Source organism: Urtica dioica, chromosome 1 (assembly GCF_054948205.1).
Source record: "Urtica dioica subsp. dioica isolate 48M chromosome 1, U.dioica_male_clone48M_v1_H2, whole genome shotgun sequence".
NCBI lineage: Eukaryota > Viridiplantae > Streptophyta > Magnoliopsida > Rosales > Urticaceae > Urtica > Urtica dioica.
This window is the reverse complement of record NC_142756.1, coordinates 5,387,158-5,414,024: the sequence shown is the minus strand read 5'-3', so window position 1 is coordinate 5,414,024 and position 26,867 is coordinate 5,387,158. Positions and strand designations below refer to the sequence as shown.

The following is a 26,867-nucleotide window of genomic DNA, read 5'->3' as shown; positions in this document are numbered from 1 at the left end:
CTAGCTAAACAATGAGCCACTCTGTTACAGCTATAAGGAATGTCATGATAAAAATCATTCCTAGATCAGTGAAATAATCCTTCCTCTGTATTTGTCAGAGTTAGCCTCTCTAAACTCAATATAATCCTGCTTCTCCGACCTGTGACAACCCCGTTCCAATTGTTCCAAATATGCCACATTAAGGTAATAAAGAATTCAATCTCACGTACCTTGTAATTGTTGATAAGGTAGGAGATAATATCCGAGAGATTTATTTTCTCCACTTGTGGTGCCATTTGGTTTCTCGACTGTTGGCTCAGTAGTTTGAGGGGTGTTTTTTTTTCCTTTCTACAGTTTACCTTATAATCTTGCCTCTTCTGGCAATAGAAAAGAACAGAAAGATACTTTATTTCGGGAAAAAAAATATGTATAGATTGGTCTAGTGATGAGAGCGATGCTTATGACGTTCGCAGTTTGGTTCTTTCTGAACGCAACAATTGAAACTATTAGAGTAGTCTCATGGTCGATAATGTGAGTCTCGTGGATTTAATGTGAGTTTTACTCGGAAAATTTAATAATGAATGATCAACTTGGCTTTGAGTAACACATGGTTCTCAAACCATGGTTATATATATATATATATATATATATATATATATATATATATATATATATAAACCATGTTATTCGGTGAAAGTTGTTTGCCAACGCTTTGATGTCAATTTTTGGATTCTCCAAAAGTTTTCATTCCTTCAATAGTTGGAGATTGCCCGAGTACATTAGCCGAAATAGTTTCCTTTGAGTTTTCACAATGCTAAAGCATCCCGGGACGCGGCTTCATAAAATATCACAAAAGGAAATTTTACAACAAAGATAACCAATTAGGATGTCTTTTATCTTTTTTAATAATACATTAAAAAGTCTACAAATGAGCCCAAATAAAAAAGAAATTAGAATTTTACAAAACACTCGACAATTCTAAGTTATAACCTATTAGGCGAGCCGAATATGAGACCACTAAAGAATCTTGGAGGCCTAATTGGAAGACTTAACCTACTCATCTACCTACATAATTAAGAATCACACCATGAATAATATACCCCAAGCAAGCAACCAAAACATTATATTTGTTTATTGCATGCCTTAAGTTCTAGACAAACCTCGGTGGAAGAAAACACAATACTGAATGGAAGACCCAAGTAATTAGCAACCAAAACAAAATCAAAACCTTTAAAAAATAAACATCCTAGAGACAATAGTAACCTAGACCTTAAACAAATTAAAAAAAAAACGCATCAAACAAATCCAAATAAGCTATATGCTCTACTGAAATTAAAAGGTCCTCAATTTAACACCATCCTAAGCCTTATTTATAATACATATATATATATATATATATATATATATATATATTCCTATATATGTATATATACATGTGTAATTATCATAATTTTATTTGTTAATAAATTTTAAAAGTATATTATAAATTATATCATTAATTCATTATATGTAAATAATAATCAATAATATTTGAGTTTATATTAAAAATTGGTACCATTTGAAAATTATTTTATGATTTGTAGTGTGTATTTTGAGTTTATTTGTTGTCTTGAATAGGTAGCATTTGAAAACTATTTTATCATAATAACAAATAAAAAACTATTTTATATTTTGGATTTGGAGACATATATATATATATATATATATATATATATATATATATATATATATATGTTTTGGATTTTTTTAAAATTATATTTTGTTATAGGATTTCTGTCGTATATTGATTGGTCATCGATATATCATCGGTGTCATCAGTAGTCAGTATTGAAATTATTATTGGATACCTATCGATATATCCATCGGTAGTCGATATATCAGTAAAATCAGAATCTCGGTATCGATATTGATACCGGTACCGGTATATTAATCCTTGTCATTTTAATCCTTGTACTAAGGAGAAAACTTTAGCCAATGAATAGTCAAGGTAGAGTCATATGTCTCCACGTGTTCGCTTTATTTAGTATCTGATGAAAGATCTCGATTGATTGTCGATTCGACCCCTTCTCTGAAATCAGTCTCGCTCTTGTCGTCAACATATGATTTTGTTTTTATTTTTTTACGAGATCAATTTCAGAGAAGGGGATCGAATCAACACTCAGTCGAGATCTTTCGTCGTATAATAAACAAGGCGAACACGTAGAGGCATTGAATGTTAAGAAAAATTGCGAAAATAATATATTCAAATTGCAGTGTTTATAAAGTAATAATTATTTTAAATTCGTTAAATAATAATGATTTGAAAACTATAAACCGTGAGGATAGATGTGAGAGGATGACTGTTATTTTCTTGGGTAATTAAGTTAAATGGCCTCTCAAAAATAAGCAATTGTTTTTTAGCCCACATTATGTTAATATATGGTTAATAGCCAATTGGATTTATTAACAGTCAAAAGTAGACAGGATTGCCCTTTGTTATTCCCGCCCATTGTGTGATCACGCGTATTTAGAAAATCAGCTGCAATATTCGGTCATTAATTCATTAATTTATGGTCATCATAACTGTCGCGTTATTTCTGGAAGCAAATTAAAATTCATTAATTTGTTGCTCCTCACTCTCTCCACAACCCACCCTCTTCTCCGAAGCCACCACACCACTCCACCAATACCCTCCTCCTTCTCTCTCCGCCTCCTCGCCGCCGCCATCCTCGCCGGAGAAGGACAAATCTCCGGCGGCGGAGAGAGTTGCGCGTACTCGCAGCCGATCATGATACGCCTTTCAGTGCGTTTTGCATGTGGGTTTCGTGTACTTTGATGATCGGAGGACCAGGAAATTCTCGGATCTCCTTGGATTCCCACCACCTGGGACTGATCTCGATCAATCGGCCCGCCCGTCATCCACGCTGAGAGGCAGATCTGCCACGAAAAACAACCTCGTCGTCGGGAAAAACTCTGGCGCCTCTCACTTCGTCCTCCTCTCCGCGATCTGCCACGAAGAACAGCCTTGTCGCCGGGAAAAACTCTGGCGCCTCTCACTTCGTCCTCCTCTCCGCGATCTGCGTCCAAAGGTCCCGATCAGAATCATGGACTCCGCGAAGAACAGTTTTTTTTTTTTTTTTGGTTGTTGCTCACATTAATAGTATGTTCGTGTAAATAGAAAACATATTTACAGTATATTCGTGTAAATACGAAGTATATTTACAGTATATTCATTGTAAATACAAAGCATATTTACAGTATATTCACTGCAAATACAAAGCATATTTACAGTATATTCGTGTAAATAACTGGAAAAAAATTCTGGAAATATTTTGGGCACGAAAATTCTGGAAATTATGAATATATGGAAGATAAAATAATATCAATAAATGAAGAATATATTTATAGATTTTTTCCATAATGAATTGCCACGAAAATAAAAACTAATTACCTAAAGTCAACGCTAAAAACTTCCAAATACATAACAATAAATAGGCTGAGAACTTTCAAAATCTGCAGGAAATTTCAAATTTCAAATTTGAAAACTTCCCTATTCGGTTTCATTATTTAATTCGAAATTTGAAAAAAAAAACTGTCTAATTAATAAAATCTGCCGAATTAAATAAGGGCAAAAGTGTAAAACCTAATTTAATTAATAAGCTGCCACGTAAGCAATATGGTTATTTACAGGAAATTAACGAAATGTTGGTTAAAAAAAAATTGCTAGTGTTTAAGATGGTTACGTAGTCAATTATTTGTATTTTCTTTTCTCTTTTTCATACATCGAGCAATGTTTATGAACTATTTACGTTCCTTCTACTTCGCACCATCCTATATTAAAAAAAAAAAGATTTAAATTTCTTATTTGTAGCTTTATTCACAAATTTCTTTTTTCTTTTGTGGCTTGGAAAATTCACAAATTATTTCATTTACGCGTCCGTGCGTGCAAGTTGCAACTAGTCTTGATCTCGGCCATGTGGCAATTTTTTAGGCGCGTCACATAACAGTCGTCGACGTAGAAGTTACCTTTCCATTATAAAAGTTTACGCCTCAATCTATATCTATCGCTTGAAGCTGACGAAATAATCAGAATAGTACAAGTATAACACGACAACTTCAATCATTAAACGTCAATCTAATCCGTTTCTAAAAAAAAATGTAAAATAAAAAACCCAATATATCCTAAATATGTTTTTAAAGCGCCGAATCCTAAACACTTCGCCACCCCTAAGAAGCAACATGGGCCAATAGCAGCTTAACACCCGGCACTATTAAAATAAAGTGAACCTAAATATTATTTTAATCCCAAACGCGGAGACGACACGTGTCCCACAATCACTTGCCTATAAATACAAACTCAAAAACCGTTTGTTTCTTCACCAAATTGCAAACAGAAAAGAACAGAGTATTAAATCAAATCAAACATTATGGAAACAACTCGAGCGATGATGATGATCAGCCATTGTTCCTCAGCTCCCAAAACTCTTCTACCGAAAAATCCGCCACGTCATCGCGGAAACAGAAGGCCCATCGTGATCAGCGCTTGCAATAATAGACCGTCGTCGTCGTCGTCATCGTCGTCATCGGACTGGTCTCCGTCAGTGGACGAGAGCATGATAGTGCTGAGGGAGCGCATACAGGAGATTAAAGCCATAGAGAGAAGCTACGAAGCGCCTGAGGATTGGGCGGAGTGGGAGAAGAAGCACCACGCGCGGTACAGCGCGTTTGTGTGTAGCTTCGCCGGGGCTTTGCAGACGATATTGATGAGTTCGAGACCTTCTTTGGGGATGGCGATGATGGGAATGTTGGCGATGAGTGTTCCGGCTTCGGCTCTCACGCTCGCTCTCACCTTAATTCACGCGGCGAACGAAACTTTCTCTTCTCTTCATCTTTGATAGCCCAGAAAATTCTGTATATACTCTGTGATGATTTTTATTTTTTACACCAAAAAAAAAAAAGTTATGAAGATTCTTCATATACGTCATAATTTTCCCGCTCTCGTTTTTTTTTTTTTTTAGAAAGTAAATGTAGTTTGTTTGTTTTACTTTTACCTGGAACTTTCATGATCAACACCTATGTATGCATTATTTTTAGACTTTGAAATAAGGGTAATTAAACCGGCGGAATTGACCAAAATGTCCACCTACGTCATCTGTAGTTTCATTCTTGAATAATGGGCGGGCGCGGCAGAGTGTGTGAATGTAAATAAATGAAAGTTTAAACAAATTAAATAGATCTTCAACCTTTTTTTTTTTTTTTTTTTAAATCAATAGATCTTCAACTTAGTGAGTTGTTATAAGCACTAATTTAGACAACTCTAAATAGAAGATCTTAGAATTACATGATTTTCACATACAATTAAAGATAAAAAAAAAAAAAAAAAAAGTCTACCTCGATCTATGACAAGAGCGATAATAATGATGACAGAATCATCGAAATTAGTTTCTCTCTCCTGACATTTTTAGACTCGATGAATCTTTTTTTATTGCAGAGAAAAACTACGTAATGAGTTAAGAAAAGATCAATCTCTATGGTTTATCTTTATATACACTCATTATCAGGATATATAAGAAAATTACTTTTTATCTATAAACTAATAGGATTCAATCTTATTATTATTAAACTCAAATTAGTAGTACACTTGGGCCGCATTATTCCCACATACAAAGCCCACTAATGGCCAATGGCCTTTAGGAAATATACGGTCTAACATTCTCCAACTTGACTCATGTGTCATTATATACCTCGTGGTTTAAATAATAAACATAATTGCGCATAATATAAGATTAATCCATCATAATATTGGTTACATCATAAAGTCTCTATTAAGCAAGAAAGCTAATAAGGATCATAACGCCTATACGTCAGTTTGTCGACATAGTCCATTCCATGTATCAGAATATTAGCTCTACACTTAACATGACACATAATAAAGTATTCATAACGGTCCGATAATAACGTGTTTGTCAGAGACAAAACAAATCTTGATCACATAATGCATTATGTATATACTAATCATAAAAAACAAGATTCATTACTTAATTATCAAAAACATAATAAACTGGTTCATAGTGTCAATCACATAAAATATAAATTACATTAAGGATGACATCCAATAATCTTCATTCTTTCAACATGATCAGTAAATGCCTTAGAGGGCAATCATTTCGTTAATGGATCAACAACCATAAGTTTTGTGCTACTCGATTGACACCATTTTGTTTATGAACTTCTTCTTTAATGGAAAAATATTTCAATTTCATATGTTTAGCGCTTTTCGAATACTTGTCGTTCTAAGAAAAGAAGATTGTTGCGGAATGATCACAATAAGTTTTCAGCGGCTTGGCAATAGTATCGACAATTCCAAGTCATAAAATAAAGTTCCGCAGTCATAAACCATAAATTGTAGACTTAAAGCATCCTACAAATTCATCTTCCATAGTGAATGCAGCAATGACAGTCTGCTTTGCACTTTTCCATGATATCGCTCCTTCGGCTGAATGGAACAAATAGCCGAAAGTGGTTTTTTTTTTTTTTTTGGAATCCACACATTCGGAAAAATATGAACTGAATATACAATCACTTCGAATGGATCAGATCTCTTATAAGTGAGCCTATGATCCTTCGTTCCTTTAGGCGATCCAAAAATATTTTATAACCATGAACTTCAATTTATTCATGACGAAATTTTAAGATCTCATAATGTCATTTAACTTAAAAGCATCACATAAACATGAGTAATTGAATTTATATTAATTAATACCCAAAAAAACTTTACAATTTGGTCATTTTGGTGACTAACAAATCGATCATAATATGGATATTAAAATAAAATAGTTTTTTTAAAACATTATTCTATAATTATTATCTTTTGGCAATACTTGGGTTTCCGAAATAGTGTAAAAAGAACTGCTTCGAATGATTGCTATTTGATTCGGACATGTTCTAAAAAAGTCGAGGCATTTCAAATTGTTTGTTGACACGGACAAAGTCAAGGAGACTTTATAAAATCATACCATTTTGGTGATCAGGTTTACAAAATACCATAACTTTAATTTGCTAGTCATTAAGGAAAATATGATTTAACAGCATAATCAAGAAAAGAACCCAAAAACATACAGAAGGCATCAAAGATCGATGTATTGTTTCGTTAAATCCATTTATTGATCAATCAAATTAAATCAAAACAACCAAACTATACCAAAACATGGCATTCACATAAATAAATAGAAGAATCTGTTGAATAAAATCATACAACCAACAGATTGAATATATTGACATGGTATGGGTATACTTAAAACTCGATGGATACCACTTAAATTTCAATTTTGGTATCATGGGTACTTTAGGCATAAACGCATCGTGGTAAATAAAAAGATATATATATATATATATATATATATTAATGAGAGGGAAAAAAGCATCATTAATTGCGACACTTAGTATGCAAAACCTTTCCCTTACCCCTAAAACATGATCATACCGATTAAATTTCATGGTAAGCGTGCAATACTATTGCTAAGACAATTCATCAAAGGAAAACAAGATTTAACCATACAGATGCGTACAAAAACAATAAATGATTTATATGCCCTAACAGATACGAATATATTACAGTAGTTCAATTTCATAAATCCGAAACATAATGAGTGCGAAACTAACCATCAAATAATAATAGTATCGCAATATAAATCAATAATTGGAAAATCACTAATTCACAACTTGACTCCTGATAGCACATATAAACATAATTTAGACAATCCTAAATAGTCAAGAATTTAAAATTAGATGATTTACACATACAATTAAATATTAAGAAAATCTACCTCGATCCATAACGAGAATGACGATAATAGTGGGGGAATCACCAGATTTTTTTTTTCTCTTTTGACTCATTTAGACTTGATGTAGTTTTCTTTACTGACAAAGAAAAACTACGTAGTGATTTAAGAGGACTAATCTTTAGGGTTAATTTTTATATAGATCTACCAGCATAGTATATAAGGAAATTAACTTTTATTTATAAATCAATAGAACTCAATCTTATTATCATTAAACCCTCATAATTAATACACTTAGGTCACATTAATTCTCACGTGCAAAGCCCACGAATGGACTTTAGGAAATATACGGTGTAACATTGTTTAATTTAATATGCTATTTTGTTTCACAGACCTTAAAAGTCCTTGTGATATGTATACTTGTTTCTCGCAAGTCCTTACATAAATATTTTGTTAAAAACATAGTATGGCAAATTCATAGGTTTTTTTACCCATCTATTTTTTTTTATTAGAAATTTCGTTTTTTTTTTATTATTTCTCCCAATTGCGCAATACCTCTACTATTTGTATTTTTTGGTGGCATTTCATCCGTGTTTGAAGAGAAACAAAAGATGGAACATAACATTAAATCACTATCAATAATTGCTGGTGAACAATATCGATGGGCATCCTAGTTTTCAACCTTCAATCAGGAATCATGTATGTATTTAGACAATAACGTAACTCCAATTCGGTCGTGGATTTTGCTGAACAACGAAGCTTCGCTACAATTGACGAGAAATGATGAGCCTCGCATAGAAACCTCCGTAGAACCTTCAATGAAATTAAAGCTCAACTTCCATGTATATCTCTCTCTCTCTCACTCACACACACACACACAGAATATTTAGCCGAACGAGCACCTCCGATGATGCAAAACTATATATATGCAAGTTTAAATAGTTCTTTCCCATGTGCGTACGTTGCATCAAAATATAAACGGTTTATATCTCAATCTTCATCTAATCTGCACGAATCGGGGGCGATCGAGGATGTGGAAAGTCATTTTCTTCATCCGATAGCGAAGAAGCCTAAACACAGCACAACCACATGAAAAGAAAAAAAAAATGTAAAGAACTTTCAGTATATGAAAAATCAATGCTTTTGATGATGAGGTGAAGAAACTTGAGTCAAGTGGGTTATTTTTTTTTACCAGTTGATATCTTCGGCGGCGCTGCATAGCAACGGTGAATGCTTTGAACACGACACAGATCGGAAGAAGAACTCCAATGGTTCTCAATATTAGAAACTGAAATGGATCAAATGCAAAAGCGTAAAGATTATAGTTGATAGAAAAATAAAATAAATTCATAGTTGCTCTGCTTCTTCAGTGTTCTAGAAAAAAGCTTGCTCTCACCGTGTAGAGCGTCATAATCGAATGATCTCCGGCTATAGAGATTAAGAACGGTAGAGTGTGGCGTAAAACCAGAAGACCCATAAACTGTCAAGACAGACATGTAAATATAAGTAAAGAACCATGCCCAAGAGGGATAGTATCGGTATAAAAATATGAATCTTGGATTTCAAATTTGAGAACTGCACCGCCTGAACTTTTGAAAACTAATATTTTTACCCCCAAGTTTTATCAATGTTTACATAATTTTCCCAAAATTATATGGTTCTTCCATACATGTTCCTGAATAATTTTATTTTCCTAACACAACCCCTATAAAATCTAAATTATCAAATTTTCCCCAATTTGCAAAGCAAAAAAAAAAAAAAAATTGAATTTCCAGATCAATCCATATTTGTAGTTATTTGGCAAAATGATAACTGGGCATATGCCCCTGAATTTTTGGAAACTAACACTTTTACCCTATAGTTTTATCAATTTTTACATGTTTAACTCAAAGCTATATGATTCTTTCATACATGTCCTCTGAATATATTTTTTTTCTCAGACGACTCCTATAAATTTAGAATTTTTGTTTTTGTTTAATTCCCAGATCAATCTACAGTTTTAACCACGTGTCATATCAGAATGATCTTATCATCTTTGTAGTTATTTGGAAAAAAGAAAACAGACAGAGAGAGAGAGAGAGAGAGAGAGAGAGAGAGAGAGAGAGAGATTACGATAATGGCAACTATGCGACAGCAAGTAAGGCTTCGTGGAGAAATGGCGGGATAGTCATCGATATCCAGTTCTTCCATAAATTCATGATCAGAGGACACCATTGACATGAATTGAGGATTACGAAGGTCTCTTCTGGCTATTTCCCAGCTTCACATCACATCAAACATAATTTCACAAACTTATTTAGAAAATGCAACCATCAATATATAAGAACTAAAACCCAGGAAATAACAAGATCAATATATACCCAAGGCCCATTGTAAATACGCCGCTATGATGGAATAGAGAAAACGGTGCTCTGTAATCTGGTTCAAATGGCTGCAATTTGATGAAACGAAATCAAAATTAATATTGAATCAATTTATGTCACAAAGAAGGAAAAAAAAAAAAAAAACACGACGAACCATTTGGCAAATTTCGCAGATGATATCGCCTTTCTCATCGCACCACCTCTGAACACATTTCCGATGAGCAAACTGCAACAATCAAGAATAAATAATAAAAAAAAAAGTCATTATTAACTTGTAATCTCAAGATTATGCAAAATTAAAGCGACGACGATAACGCAATTGACTTCTTGCCTTCAAGCTGCCACGGCAAGAACACGGCGTCTCCATATTCGTTTCTCTATCCTCGTCATGGCAAATCCTACACTCTACTGATAATTCACTACAAGATGATGATCCGATATTCACGTCTGTCTCGATCGGAGAAATCATTTCGCCGTGGACTTTCTAGAGAGCGAGGATCGCTGAAACTGATTTTCCCGCCAAGAAATAGGGCATTGCAATCATCTCTCCAATCGTAAACCAAGAAACGACAATGCTCTCGCTCTCTTTGTATAACGGAATCCCCTGGACTAGTATAAAGAAATTAGAAACATGAACAGAAAATTAAGCTAACGACTTTAAATCAAATTAAAAAAATAAAGAAAATATATCTAATTAAGTTCTCGCTCGTATCAAGGAAACAGAAAGTACAAGACGCTATAAACAATATCCAGGATTTTCACCCTGAGATTTGAGATATTAGGAAGGTTTTAAGTTCCATGCAAGCACTTTTTTTTATTTTTTATTTTATTATTTTTAAGCAGTAAACGACAGAGAACATGCCTCTCTTGATGGAAAAAAATTATATATTTAAAACAAAAATTATGAGACATAGATTCTTATAAATTGAGAAGGGAAAATAACTATAGTTTATACGTTAATTAGCAAAAAAAAAAAAAAAAAAAAAAAAAAAAAAAACTAAACAAAATAAACAAACTTGTTGGAAATGTGGAGGGTTCTTCAAAATAAATCAATTCGATAAAGAATTGTCACGCAGGGAAACAGAAGAATAAATTAGCATGTGTGTATATATTTGAATATACATATGTATAGAAAGAGGAAACGAAGTAGTTTACCTAAGAGAATGGAGATGGAATTTTCGGTAATGGAAGAAAAGAAAGCAAAAAAGACAAGCTTTGCCTCTATCGTGTAATTTTTAGAGGACGCAAGAGATAGAGTGTTGGGTTCCGAATTGTAAAGAAGCAAAAAAAATCTTTACATAATCATAATAGTTCCTTTAACAAGAAAAGACATGCATTTTCATCCCTCTAGTCTCCTCTTTCTCCAACACTTCTCATGGAACCCAACACAAAAAAAAAAAAAAAAAAAAAGGCCCAAACCCACAAATCGACAGTTAAATCACACATTGAGTTTATAAGCCTTTATGTGACAGTTGTAATCTGCCCGAGTAGAAACTGGAAATGAATCACAGCAGAAAACCTGAAAATCTAGAGCCACCGAAAGATACATAGCGCCGTCTGATGTATTTTTAAAACCTCAGGCTTGACTAAATTAGTTAATTTTATTATATAGTTGTAAAATTACAAAGTTCGATTTTTAGTACGATGTTGGACAAAAATACGCTCTCATTATTTTGAACAATATGAATTTCTATGAGTCTCATAAAAACTCATCAGAACTCATCGTGATTTAGCGGATTCAAACTTTTTTAAAATTAGAATTTAAGAAACAACGACTCCAAAAAGAAATATGTTGGTTATAAATATCAAAATGAAAAGTGTAGTGATTAATGAACAATATAGAAAAAATAATTAAAAAATATTTATGATAACCGTTCGAGCCGACGAAATTAGTAATATTATCCGTGAACGTATTGAACAATATAAAAGAGAAGTAAAGATTTAAGATACGGGTAATGTACTTCAAGTGGGCGATGACATTGCTCGTATTTATGGTCTTGATAAAGTCATGACCGGTGAATTAATAGAATTTGAAGAGGGTACCGTATGAATCGCTCTCAATTTTGAATCAACAATTTAATTATACAAGAGGGAAGTTCTATAAAAGCAACATGATTTATTGCTCAGATACCAATAAGTGAGGAGAAATTTTAGCTTTTGAATCCCGTTTAATTGAATCTCATGCTCCGGGTATTATTTTGAGACGTTCTGTAGTAATATTATCCGTGAACATATTGAACAATATAATAGAGAAGTAAAGATTTTAGATACTGTACTTCAAGTGGGCGATGACATTGCTCGTATTTATGGTCTCGATAAAGTCATGACCGGTGAATTAGTAGAATTTGAAGAGGGTAACGTATGAATCGCTCTCAATTTTGAATCAACAATCTAATGATACAAGAGGGAAGTTATGTAAAAGCAACATGACAGATTGCTCAGATACCAGTAAATGAGGCTTTTTTGGGTTATGTTATAAATGCCCTAGCTAAACCTAATGATGGTCGAGGTGAAATTATAGCTTTTGAATCCTGTTTAATTGAATCTCCTTCTCCGGGTATTATTTTGAGACGTTCTGTATATGAGCCGCTTCAAAGATGACTTATTGCTATTGATTCGGTGATATGTATAGGACATGGTGAGCGAGAATTAATTATTGGCGACAGTCAAACAGGTAAAACAACAGTAGCTACGGATACGATTCTTAATCAACAAGGGCAAAATGTAATATGTATTTATGTAGCTATTAGTCAAAAAAGGATCTTCTGTGGCTCAGGTGGTGATGACTTTACAGGAAGGGTCAAGCGGCTATATAGCCAAATAGAACTTAAGTTTTTGCAAAATAGTCATAGTTTGTCAACTATAAGCAAACTAGCCAAAGAAAGATTAATTTAGGCTGGATTAAATTTAATCTCAACGAACTATAAAGACAGAATGTAAGCTTTATGAAGGCTGGATTAAAATTAATAGAGGCAGGATTAAAAGTCGTAGTACTCTCAATTGGCTATTTTGCTATATCTAATGAAACTATGGCTATTTTGCAAAAGTCATAGTTTGAATTGGCTATTTCATACCATTTTTCCTTACGGGAAAGGGGCAATGGAATACACTATTGTAGTAGCTGAAACGGCCGATTTGTCAGCTACATTACGGTACCTTGCTCCTTACACACGAACTGTTTTGGTTGAATATTTTATGTATCACAAACAACACACGTTAATCATTTACGACGATCCCTCCAAACAAGAACAGGTTTATCGCCAAATGTCTCTTTTATTACGAAGACCAGTACCGGTTCGCCAAGCTTAACCCGAAGTTGTTTTTTATTCGCGTTCACGCCTTTTGGAAAGAGTTGCTAAATCAACTTCTCGGTTAGGTGAAGGAAGTATGACCGCTTTACCAATAGTTGAGACACAATCGGGAGATGTTTCGGCTTATACTCTTACTAATGTAATTTCCATTACATATGGATAAATTTTTTTATCAGTTGATCTCTACAATTCTAGAATCAGACCCACGATTAACGTGCGTATTTTCATTTCCAGAGTAGGATACGCGGCTCAAATTAAAGCTATAATACAAGTAGCCGGAAAATTAAAACTAGAATTAGCAAAATTTTCAGAATTAGAATCCTTTGCATAATTTGCTTTTGATCTCGATAAAGCAACGCATCATCAATTGGCAAGAGGTCAGTGACTACGTGAGTTGCTCAAACGATCTCAATCATCACCTCTCGCGGTGGAATAACATATAATTACAATTAATACCAGAGCTAATGGTTATCTTGATTCATTAGAAATTGCACAGGTATGGAAAATTCTAGTGGATTTATGTATTTACTTAAAAATGAATAAACATAAATTCCACGAAATCATATCCTCTGCCAAGACATTTACTGAGGAAACAGAAGTCCTTTTGAAAAAAGCTATTTAGGAACAGATGGATCGTTTTATCCTTTAATAAGAAGTATAAGTAAATTAATTACTTGAAATTAATTTGGTAAGGTAAATTATAAGTTATAAGGAAAAAAACATATATTAAGATGTCGACCTCTTATCATTAAAGAAAAAATTATTCACATATAAATATAAAATGTAAAAAAAATTGTGTCGAATAGGATTTGAACCTAAATCAAAGGTTTAGAAGACGTTTGTCCTGTCCATTAGACAATGAACGCTTTTTATTTGCATTTTTTTTCTTTCTTCTTTATAAATCACGACTTTGTAAAAAAAATTATGGAGTTGCGTATGTACTTTAATATTGCATTCCCAACTTTTTAAAATTAAAATATAAGAAACAACGACTCCAAAAAGAAGTATGTTGGCTAGAAATATCAAAATGAAAAGAGTAGTAATTAATGAACAATATACAATCCCATATTACTACAAATTACTACACGATCATTAATATACATTCCCAAGTAATGATTAGTAAACAAGTAATCACTACATCCCCAAATAGTGATTAGTAATTAAGTAGTATTAAAATTACAGGAAACAACGGATTTTGGTTTCTACGTTACGAAAAAACGGGTTTTTTAAAACCTTACGAATATGTCGAGTTTAACTTTTTAGGACCTAAATACCCTTATCCAACGCGCTCAGTATACAAATCACATCTACGAGATGCAAAAACGCGCCGAACTCCACGCCGCCACGTCAGAGCTCGACGCCCGTGGGAGACCGTCTCTACCGCCGTCGTGGCTCCGGCACTCTTCTCCTTCCTCGCCAAATTATGTCCTTTTTTTCTGAGGAGAACCCTAGCCCAAGCCTTCCTCTGCCCCACCGCTCGCGCCATGGAAGTGTACGCTGCGAGCTTTATCCTCTTTTCAGTACCTCTGGAAGAACACATATTAAATCTTTTTGGGTTTGTAAAAAAAAAAATGAAGCTCACAACATTTTTCTAGGAGGATTGTTGTACACCAGCCCTAGTAATATTCGTTTACTTTTTTTGGGGGGATTTCTTTCTTCATATGGTAACATATGTAATGGAAGTGCAAGTGTTGAGAAGTGAAAGAGCTTGTGTGTGGTCATATTAAATAATCGAGAGATCAAGAACAGATTGAGAGATTAGAAAATTGGGGTAACAGGAAGGAGAGAGATAGAAAAGAGCAGCATTGATTTTTGTCACGAGTGAACGACTGACGACTTCCCCACCAAAAAGTGATAAACACAAAAAATTGTTTAAGATTCTTCCACTTGTCACACATTCAATGGATCGTCAAAAGTCGGACCCGTAACAAATAGCATTACTCAGAAAAGAGAGAGAGAGAGAGAGAGAGAGAGAGAGAGAGAGAGTTTAATATTAAAATTAATACTAAAAAGAAAAAAAAATGAAAATACCATATTTTACGATTTTATCTTTAATTTTTATCTAAATCCATTAAATATCTAACATAAAGATGATTCGTGAAAATCTTCAAAAGCACGAGGTGAACGATTGTAAAAAAAAATGTAGGATAGACATTGTTACACACCCTATAGTTCGGAGGGCAAACGTAAAATATATCCATATATAAACTCGACGTTATTAGAATGAATAAAATAAGACATTTAATGTCTACCTGTTACGGCTTAATTTTTAAGTACTGAAAATAAGCAGGCTAGGCATACCGCACAATTAAAACTTAATTAAACTGATTTTCTTAATATTTGCTATTTTGCCTGTTTGAATAATTAGACTATTTGGTAGGGGTGAAATCGGTTCGGTTCGGTTCGGTTTTGGACCAATTTGAAAACCGAAACCGAATTTTCGGTTTTGAAAATTTTGGACCAATGACCGAACCGAATTGGTCCAAAACCGAAAATCGGTTAACCGAATTTTCGGTTAACCGGTTTTGTAAAACCGATAACCGGTTTTATAACCGTTTTAAAACTGGTTAACCAGTTTTGAAACCGGTTAACCGAAAAAATCGGTTAACCGATTTCAAAACTGGTTAACCAGTTTAAAGATGTTACAATTATCCAAATCGGTTATCCGGTTCAAATCGGTTAACCGATTAAAATCGGTTATCCGGTTTTAAAACTGGTTATCCGGTTTCAAAACCGGATAAAAAAAAAATCGGTTAAATAACCGATAACCGATTTTTTGGATTTTCAAAACCGATAACCGAACCGATTCTTAAATTCGGTTTCGGTTAACCGAACCGAATTTTTGGTTTGATGACGTGGCACCGAATTTCGGTTCCGGATCGGTTCGGTTATCGGTTTAACCAATTTTCGGTCAATTTTTGTACACCCCTACTATTTGGGTAACATATAATGATAAATAATAACTAGCATAAACTTCCATATGTTCAAATGCAAAAAAAAAAAAAAAAAAAAAAAAAAAAAAAAAGGTCTGTAGCTTTTTTATCTATTCTATTGGAAGCTTTAATTTGGGGGGGTTTTTTTTTTCATATATCAATACAAAAAAACCCTTGTAAAAATACCTGTTTTCTAAATACTCCACATTTAATTAATAATTTTTTTGTTCTTCAAGACCCACACCCAGCCCACTGATTCGAACAGAAAATACTAAACTTGACCTCAACATTTAAAATAAATCAACAAAATTATAAGGTTTGCCCAGCAATGAATCTCAGAAGTCAGTAAAGTCCAACCCTCCCACGTACATGCATACAGAAACATTTTTGAACCTTATCAAAATATTCAAACCAGTCAGCCATGAAAACACAAACCCAAAAATAAACATAAAAAATGGTTCAAATCAGTTACGGACAAAGGCCACCGTGGCGACCCGAGATCCTACACAACCACCAAACTCAAAGGTCGGGTAGGAGCGAACATGACTCATGTACCGGAATGTAGCCGCGCCATGGTTAGCGCCTTCAGATTCATGGGACCCACCGACGCTTCTTTTGTTGTAGCTTTCCATTTCTTCCACCAATTCATCTTTTGTATTGTTGCACGACGTGATCACCTACAAATTACACCGCCCAGACACAAGTATCACGGAAAAATCGAAGTAAAGAAAAATGCATGAGAAAACATGTAACTAGATTTCGCCTCTAAAAGAAGGGTTTTGTTTCCCCTTGTCAAGATTTAGTCAAATTAGCAGAATAAGAGATTCTTACCAGTAGTCCGCCGGGAGCAACTAATCGGGAAACTGAGTCCCAATACATTATCCTGCAGATATAGTCAAATGTTCAAAACCTGTCGATCTGAATGCATATTTAAGGGTCCGATTTTAACAAATAATCTTAACCGAGTATATACTGGGCACTCGAAATAGTTGTGACGGTTATTTTTCTATAAAAGGCCACGATTCCTTCGGTTATAAATCCGTTGCACATATTAGCAAGCCAAATCCTACTTGTCAACAATTTAGCAGACGAATAACTTGTTGTGTTACCTTTTGATATGACCATCAGGATGCAAGCCAATTGCATCTAGAGTTCCTTTATCTGTGACAAGTTGAAACTGCCGTCCCAGCTTTGTGTCAAGAACATCATCAACCTGAAAAAAAAAATATAACCGTGCAAAATTAAAATAAGCAGTAAATGCAAATTATTTGAATATAAATAAAATTATGTATAACCCAAAAGATTGAAATTCAAATGTGCATTTGTCCTGATCAAACAAACTCAACTAGTTAACTTATCAATTGTTTATGCACGTCTATGTTATACTTAACAAATAAATTAATAAACACTCAGTGTAATAATATAGTTAACTACTGCATATAAAACAGTCAAGCTTACAGCGAGAGCGCCCTGAATATGCAGTTTAACTGTGTAATAATTGAAATTTAGAATCAATGCCATCAATCAAGACAAAGTTCCGACAGCACTATAAGAATGACTGAAAAGGGGCATTTAAATTTGATCAAAACATATTGATTCATACCAACAGAAATAAAGTCTATGTATGCTTATAAGTTACAAGAATCCACACCTTTTTGACAGAAACACAGGTTCAATATTGTGATATCAAGTAAATAGTTTGCAAGTTTCACCATTTGGATCCAACATTTGAAATAATTGAAAATTGATACGTGTAAATTATGATGAATCGATAGGTCACAAAGTGCTGGTCCAAACCCCAAAAATCTGACCTGCCTATTGTTCTATATAACCTAAACTCCTAAAATATAGGAGTCAAAACAAATATATTGAAACAAAAGAAAAGTTCATAATCACATAACATCTAGAGTTTAATTAAATACCAAGAAGTTAATATTGACAAATCCATCACGCTGCGCAAGTTTCTTAGCAAGGTCAATTGCTCCATCACTGTAATCTGTCCCAGTTAAATCAGAGAACCTGACAAACATAGAGAGTGATTTTATTATTAGTTCATGTTAGATTTTTAGGAAGCCAAAGGAAAGAAAGACCTTGGAATAGTTATTACAAACAACCAAGCCGAAAATTTGAAACTCAAAAGCAGCGGTGTAAAAGAAGAATTTATGTAAGCTGCTAGACAATATTTTGCAACAATGCAATGCAACAGTATTTTGCAGTTAAATTTTGTCCATAGTTTGGCTACATAACGGTATCATTTAAGGAAGAATAGTCAAAACAAAAGCACACTAAAAACAAAACCATGAATCATGAGACTATTATTTCTAATACAAACTAAAATAAATAAATAAAAAAAGAGAGGAAAAGGGAAGTTTTGGATAACCCAAAGCAAAGTACAAGCTATAAAGCGTTCGACTAATCTCAATTCTCGAATAAGATCATTCATGGAAAAAAAAAAAAAAAATCGAATGGCTACACAACGGTATCATTTAAGGAAGAGTAGTCGTAACAAATGCATATTAAAAACAAAACCTATGGTTCATGAGACTATTGTTTCTAGAAGAAACTAAAATAAAGTAAAAATGAAAAGAGAGGAAAAGGAAAGTTTCGGATAGTCCAAAGCAAAGTACAAGCTATAAAGCATTCGACCAATCTCGATTCTCGAATAAGATCATTCATAGAAATAGATTCGAATTTTCGAATAAGATCATTCATAGAAAAAGATCCGAATCCTCAAATAAGATGTTTAATGAGACTATTACACAAAAAAATCTCTTCAAATAAGCAAGAAATTAAATAGACTCGAATGCACGAGGAAAACAGTCCAGAAATATCGACCCCGACCAGATGGTAATTCTTGGCCCACATTTGTTTGTCTGGAAATGGAAAATCAGCTTTTAATACATTTTAACACCACTTTATTCCAGTCTGAGACTTCCAACACCGGAAAAATATTATTTTTCCCTGATGATCTTCAATTTAATATGTTTATCCTCCAGTCATATCGATCTGATTTATGATAAAGAAGATAATGACAGGACATCCAAATCCTTACATAGAAAAATTGACCGTCCCAGAAAGATATTTTGAGGAAGAAAAATAAAAGGAACGATATATTTTAAAAAATACATACCCTTGCTTGGCTAGTTCCTGAAGTAGCAAACCATTGCCAGTCCCGATGTCTAGGACACTCCAAGTGCGGATATATTTATCACCATCCTCAACAGGCTCTGATTTGTCATCGCCAACAAACATATCAATGCACAAGCTCTTCGTCCAAGAAGCAACGACTTCCATGACATCAGCACCGAACCTTTAGGGACAAATGGAAAACGGTTTTATGAGTTCAATTATAACAGCATAAAGACTTTCATCTGTATCGGCTAAAGTGGAAAGACCAAAAGATTCCAATATCTTTTACCATGACATTTAATAAGTAGGCCAAAATTGATCAAACGGCATTAAACTTAAGCAGTGTTTAGTACTGCAGGATTGTTTCTAATGAAGAGAAAACGGTCATTCCAACAAACATTAAAAGAACCCTAACATGAGAGTTGTTCACCAATTAAAGAAAAACAAATTCTATTTTCTGAGCTTGTTTTCTATGACAAGCAAGATAGGAAGTAACAACGAAAAACAGTGAATCATATTCTATATTCAGGAATCATGATCATACCAGACTTCACCGGCATGACCATGTTCACGAAAATTCGTCAAATCATCGGCATAAGCAGAATCCCAGTAACTCTGAAGACCAAGCATCGATTGCACTGCTTCTGCGTCTGGTTCTTCTTTATCAGAACTGCACATACACAAATCAACACCGGATTTCAAAATAAGAGAACCCGATCTCCAACTCCGACTCAACAAACCTACAAAAGGAAAGTGAAAGCAACTGCGAAAGAAGAATCATTCCATCTCAAAAACTTCATTTCATTTATTTGATGCAAGATGTGCAGAAAGTTCCAAACAATCTTCCAAAATGGCATTAGAATAACCCTTAACCAAAATATATATATTCCACTGCTATCATTTCTTCATATTAAAGCCTCTCGGTTCACTTCCTATTATGTCAGAACCGATCAATCCAAGATCAGAACTCAAATAAAACATATTTAACAATAATAATAATCCTAGAATGAATCCTAAAACCTAAAGAACATTATTCGGTTACGTTTCCGCTTATCGCTAAGACTTAATCACAAACCAAGCATAAGGTAAAAGTTGACAGACCTGTAATCGGAGGCGGCGCGGAAGTTTACGGCGGAGAGGGCCTCGGCGGCGTCGGCGTGGCGCTGTTCGTCGTCTAGGGTGCTTCCATACTCGCTCTTGATCGACCACGAGTCCGCCGCCACGGAGCGGTCGTCATCGGAAACAAGGTCTCCGGCGACCGGAGCGGGGCGGATCTGCTGCTCGGAGTCCTCCGGCGGAATACGGAATCCGGCCATTTATAAGGCACGAAGTTGCAGAGATAACGACGGTAAGGCTGTGGGAGAAAGAGAAGAGAAGGTCCGGAAGAAGAACAAATGAGACTTCTATGAGAGATGATTTGACGGAGAAAACTCCACGAGAATTTTTCTATTACTCTTTTAAATAAATATTTTAACTATTTTCTACAATTTTATTTCGACAATTATTTTTATTTTTATCAGAGGCAAGTTTTATCTATTTATTATTGTATATAATAACATACTATCGAGAGGGTATAAGGATTTAATTATGGTTTTCGATGTTGTTTGTGAAAATTACTCGTGAGCTCGTTTTAAAAAACAATTCAAAAATATGTAAACGCTTAAAACAAATAGATATTTTTTAAAATAATTTTTTTAGTTGATGTGTACATTTTTATTATACTTTTATTTTCATCTTTTACAATGTTTATTTGAGTAGACTACAGTTTCATTAAAAATAGACAAAACTATTTAAAAATAAAAACATATGAGGTACTTATAGAATGTTAGTTCGTCATCTATTAATATTTATTGTTTGGGCTCAAATTAGGTTAGTTTGGTCCATGCCCAAAGAATAATATTGAAGTTCGGAGTATAAACCCGTATAAAGTATCGAGTTGGACATTGATTCAGAGTAAGTTAGATGTCTCGAAACGATACTCAATCGAGCTCAACATGGCAAAAATCAGCTCCCACCCGCACTCCACGATCTCACATTGACGAAGGTCAGCTCGCTTAACGACGCACTCTTTGAAACAGCTTTCCTGAAGACTCGGAAGATGCATACCGTTTAACAAGTGAGGCTCCCCAGTTTGGTCAAGATCGGGTCAGAAGTGAAACGTGGCCCCTAGTTGAGCAATGAGGTCTGATTCTTACGCATGACGTGGCCCTGAAGATTCGAAGCTTGTTATCGTCTCCTACAATTGTAAATACAGGATTTAGGAGCATATTTATGTACGTTACATTCAGTATGTCAATTCTTACAATTATTATGCTCTTGAGCTTGCTTGGATCGTGTTGTTCTACATTTCATTCGTTATTCAATTGGTTCATTATTGTTTTCGCTATATTAATTCAATAAAAGGTCCAGAGCCAATTTTGGTCTATTTAAATTGTATTATTTCGTTTATTTCACGTGTTCTCAATTTTGGGTAAGATTTAATCTCGTTACGGAATTCTGATGCTCATCTCTATAAATTCAAATCGACTCATTTTTCGTCACGAATTAGATGAGACTATTTTGAGCTATTTTGCATGTCAACAATTGAATATTACGAGCCTTGTATATACATAAATTATAATCGATAAAGATGAGAGTGTGCATATCCGAAGATCAGGTATTGTCATAACTATTTATAATTAATATATTGTCAATTGATGCCATGAAACCTCGAAAAAATGCAACTACAAACACTAAAGGTTTGATGGTTCCAATTGTTACTAATTTATTATATATGTGAATAAAGATAATTAAAGTTTTTCATCGTCGACATGTTGGTTGTTGACCTTCTTATGAATATCGAGTGATACGCGACTAATTGAGATTCACACCTAATCATATCTCTTGGCTAGGAGGGTCGACGCATACTCAATCATTGTTCCTAGATTGGATACATGATAGATGTATTGAGCCATGTACATCCGTCTAGTTTTTTTTTTTTTTTTTTTTTTGAAGAAACAGACTAAACTCTTATTAGGCCATATCAACCAAAACATCATCATACAGCCATGGAGGTGCTTCCTCTTCCCATAATACATCAGTAATAAATTGTAAAGAGTATCTAGCAAGCTTATGTGCTACCCTATTACAATCCCGGCTAATATAAGAAAATTGAATCTTGTCAAAGCTTTCCCCAAGACACTTAATTTCTTCGAGAAGTAGACCAAGTTCCGTCACTGGCAGCTCGACTCGTTGTAATTGGTTTATGACGCTTTGGCTGTCGGACTGAATAACTACGTTCCGGATATGGAAGGATGCTGCGACCTTCAGACCTTGCAAAATTGCCCGCGCTTCAGCCTCCGAAGGTGTTAGCCGCTGCTGCGAGGAGGAGATGGCCGCCACCTTAAGGTGTCCCTTGTGATCTCGTACAGCGCAGCCTGCTCTTGTCCTCCCGGTGTCTGAGTCAACAGCAGCATCCACCGAGATCGCATTCCAGTTTCTTTCCGGAGGAGGCCAACGTACCGGTTCTGCCAAACCAGTCATCTTGTCACTGGTCCGTTTGGGCGGAGGTCTGGTGTCCTGGAAGTATTGGGCTGTCCATTCCAGTACAGTCTCGTGCCTTCGTTTGATTCCTTGCATAGCCCAATCATTACGAGAGTTCCAACTCTGCCACGAGAGCATCAGGAACCACTCCAGCTCTGCCGGTGTCATCTCATTTGCCACTCTATCCAGTCCACCTACGAGGTCTTCAGTGTCTTCCGGGATAAGTCTTTGATTCACCGCCGCTGCCTTCCACATCATCCTCGCTTCTCGGCAGCCCCAGATCGCATGGACTATAGTCTCAGCGGCCCGGCCACATCTTGGGCAACCGTCTGTACTGTTGATTTTACGTCTATGGAGTATCGAGTTCGTCGACAGCCATGAGTTACTGAGTTTCCAAATAAACATCTTGATTTTTGGGGGGAGACTTAAGGCCCAGAGCACACGCCACCAAGAGTCACTAGTTTTGGAGTCTGAGCCACTCGCTTCTTCTCTCCAATCTTGGGCCACCCGATATCCGCTCTTCACAGAGTATTCGCCATCTCTCGAGTAGTGCCACATGAGCTTATCCGGGACAGGAATGCTGCAAGTGGGAATTGAAAGGATTACGTCCGCATCATCCAGGCTAAACATCGCCTTTACCAAGTCTTCGTTCCAGCCTCCGTTGTAATTCTTCAACTCGGCGACCCTCATCACACACGGGATGAGAGGGGGTTCGATCAGGCTGAATAACCTCGGTCTCGGGATCCATCGGTCACCGAGGATGTCTACCTGCTCTCCATCTCCGATGCGCCATCGCGAGCCCCGTTCAATGAGTTTCCTGCCCCAAAGAATTCCTTTCCACACTTGGGAGCTATTTGTCCCCTCGTTAGCCTCCAAAAATTCAGTCTCGGGAAAGTAACATACCTTGAGGACTTGATTAACCAGACGTTCCGGATATCGGATGATATCCCAAGCTTTTTCGCGAGGAATGCTTGGTTAAAGTCTTCGAGGTTTCGGAAGCCGAGCCCGCCTTTAGATTTGTGTCTACAAAGCGTCTCCCACTTAGCCCAATGGATTTTCTTCTTCTCTTTGTTGCTGCCCCACCAGAAGCCATTCATGAGCTTATGCAATTTGGTGATGAGACTCTTAGGTAGATGGAAGCAGCTCATGGCGTGGCTCGGGATGGCTTGCACTATCGCCTTAAGAAGAACTTATTTCCCGGCTTGTGAAAAGAGGCCACACTTCCAGCTCTTTATTTTATTCCACACTTTGTCGAGGACGAAGGTGAACAGCTCAACTCTGCGGCGGCTTGAGAAGGTTGGGAGGCCGAGGTAATGATCCAAGTTCTCGGCTACTTGGACACCCAGGATTGCAGCAAGTTCTCGTTGTTTTTCTTCATCCACTTGAGAGCCGAAAGTAATGCTAGATTTATCGTAGTTCACCTTTTGGCCCGAGGCGGCTTCGTAGTTGGATAGACAGCCTCTTATGTTCCGCATGCTATCCTCGTCGGCCTTGAAGAACAACATACTATCGTCCGAGAAAAGGAGGTGGGACACCCGTATGCCCGGATTCCCAAATCTGATCCCCTCTATTTCCCCGTCCTCTTCTTTTTTGTTTAGGAGACCAGAGAGACCTTCCGAACATAGAAGAAAAAGGAACGGGGAGAGCGGGTCGCCATGACGGATACCCCGTTGTGGTATGACCGAGCTGACTAGGCAGTTGTTCAGCGAGAAGGTGAATCGAACCGAAGTTATGCATTTCATCACTTTGGCGACCCATCTTTCACAAAACCCCATTTTTCTCATCACGGCTGCAATGAATCCCCATTCGACCCAATCATATGCTTTTGCCATGTCAAGTTTCAGAGCTGCATGGTTACCGTTCCCAAAAAGATTCCTCTTCAAAGTGTGGAGTCCTTCGAACCCGATCACCACATTGTCACCGATCTGTCGTCCTTTTACGAAGGCGTTTTAGCTAGGCGATATGATCAGCGGCATTACCTCCTTCAATCTATCTGTGAAGCATTTAGAGATAATTTTATAAAGGACGTTACACAGACTGATTGGACGAAAGTTTTGCACAGTCCTCGGGTTCTTTTTCTTCGGGAATAGCACAATGACCGTCTCGTTTAACTCTTTTATCGGCTGATCCGAGTTGAGAATTTTGAGGCATGTTTTCGTCACTTCGTTGCCCACAATTCCCCAAAATTTATGGTAAAATGCCACCGGAAACCCGTCTTTCCCCGGGGCCTTGAGAGGTTCCATTCCGAAAACTGCTGCCTTTACGTCCCTCTCCGTGAATGGTAAGTCAAGAGTTCTATTTTCCGTTTCCGTGAGTTTAGGTTCAATACACTCCAGGACAACGGAGTACTGAGCCGTCGAGACATCCGAGGCCGAGAAGAGATCCGAGAAATAATCAGTAATTACCTTTGTCATTCCATCGATGTCCGTCTTCCAGCCACCGTCGTTGTCTAGCAAACCTTTGATGCTATTTTTTTCCTGTCTTTGTGTCGCTTTACGGTGGAAATATATCGTGTTCCGGTCACCGTCCCGTAGCCAAAGAGCTCTACTTCTCTGTCTCCAGTACCTCTCTTCTTTGCCCATAAGGGCTTCGAGCTGCCTTTCCTCCCTCCGTATAGCCTCCGCCGGGGCCTGAGACATGTCATCGGTCAGTTTTTCAAGGACCGCTTTTTGGCGGCTAATGCGTTGTCGGAGCTCGGACAGTCTCCCTCGTCCCCAGTTCCTCAGTTGTTTTCGGCAGCTGTCAAGCCTCATGAGAGTTGGCCGGTTCCCATCCCCCTCCCATGCAGCTCGTATCAAGTCTCGGCATTCCGGTTCATCACTCCACGCGTCATCGTACCTAAATAGTTTATAGGATTTTCGATGACATCCCTCCGAGCTTTCATATCCCGTGGGATCCAGCAGGAGGGGTCTATGGTCCGAACCCCGGAAAGGAAGGTGGGTGACTTGAGCCATAGGCCACTCCGTCATCCAATCGAAGCTGGCCAGGCACCGGTCCAACCTCTCCCATGTGTGCTCATTCCCTGATTTCCTCAGCCACGTGAAGTCTGATCCGGAGTAGCCAAGGTCCTGGAGATCGCAGTCATTGACCATCTGTCTGAAGTCCTCGATTTGTTTCCGAGGTCTAGCTCCCCCTATTTTTTTCTCGTGATCATGCAAGAGTTCGTTGAAGTCACCTCCCAATATGCACGGCCCCGTATTCTGGCTAATTAATTTTCTGATGAGGTCCCAAGAGTGGTGTCTCAAATGGGTTTCGGGGTTTCCATAAAACCCAATGAAACGTCATCTTTTTCCCTCCTCCTCTGTTATCATAGCATCTATGTGGCCCGTAGACAACCCCCTGATCCTGATATCACAGAACTCTTTCCAAATTAGAGCAAGACCACCGCTCAGACCTCGTCTCTCCATTACAACCCCGTTAGAGTATCCAATAGAAAATTTCAATTTTTCTATTTGAGACCGAGTAGCTTTAGTCTCAGATAGAAAAATAAAACCCGGCGAGTACCTCGACACATAATCGGAGAGTAGTTTCCTCGTCCAAGGGTTGCCAATCCCTTGGACGTTCCACAGAATGCCTAACATTGGGCTCGGCGGCCTTGCTCCTCAAGGCTCGCCGCTTCCAAATTCGGGGGGGCCATGGGATCATCAGACGGGGCTGAAAAATCCATGGCCGGAGGTTTGTTTGCCGGGACTGCTGCGTGAATCCCCTCCGTCTGTGCCCCAGCCAATTCATCAGAGGAGGAAATCAGTGGAGTTTGCTTAGTTTGCTTCTTGGCTGCTCGGGCGAAAACCTTGAGCAAAGAACGGTGCCCACCTTTCGCTCCAGCAATTTTCTTGGAATTCGACGCTACCCTGCCAAGGTTGAAGCTCG

General features: G+C 36.5%; 3 protein-coding genes across 3 annotated transcripts; 1 reads left to right on the top strand and 2 right to left on the bottom strand.

Moving 5' to 3' along the window:
• Positions 1 to 4,325: 4,325 nt before the first annotated feature.
• Positions 4,326 to 4,966, top strand: LOC149406702 (uncharacterized). Its single transcript, XM_089626290.1, has one exon. It carries the CDS (start codon positions 4,386 to 4,388, stop codon positions 4,851 to 4,853), a length of 468 nt encoding a protein of 155 aa, XP_089482416.1. The 5' UTR covers positions 4,326 to 4,385; the 3' UTR covers positions 4,854 to 4,966.
• Positions 4,967 to 8,409: 3,443 nt separating this feature from the next.
• On the bottom strand, positions 8,410 to 10,865 carry LOC149406701 (RING/FYVE/PHD zinc finger superfamily protein). The gene is made up of 7 exons (XM_089627018.1): positions 10,434 to 10,865; positions 10,257 to 10,328; positions 10,100 to 10,170; positions 9,852 to 9,999; positions 9,136 to 9,219; positions 8,932 to 9,027; positions 8,410 to 8,809 (listed from the first exon to the last, which is right to left on the bottom strand). Exons 1-7 carry the CDS (start codon positions 10,569 to 10,571, stop codon positions 8,741 to 8,743), a joined length of 678 nt encoding a protein of 225 aa, XP_089483144.1. The 5' UTR covers positions 10,572 to 10,865; the 3' UTR covers positions 8,410 to 8,740.
• A 5,750-nt stretch (positions 10,866 to 16,615) lies between these two features.
• Positions 16,616 to 20,917, bottom strand: AR401 (S-adenosyl-L-methionine-dependent methyltransferases superfamily protein). Its single transcript, XM_089608303.1, has 7 exons — positions 20,577 to 20,917; positions 20,020 to 20,145; positions 19,477 to 19,656; positions 18,269 to 18,365; positions 17,456 to 17,559; positions 17,178 to 17,229; positions 16,616 to 17,023 (listed from the first exon to the last, which is right to left on the bottom strand). Exons 1-7 carry the CDS (start codon positions 20,789 to 20,791, stop codon positions 16,811 to 16,813), a joined length of 987 nt encoding a protein of 328 aa, XP_089464429.1. The 5' UTR covers positions 20,792 to 20,917; the 3' UTR covers positions 16,616 to 16,810.
• Positions 20,918 to 26,867: the final 5,950 nt, after the last annotated feature.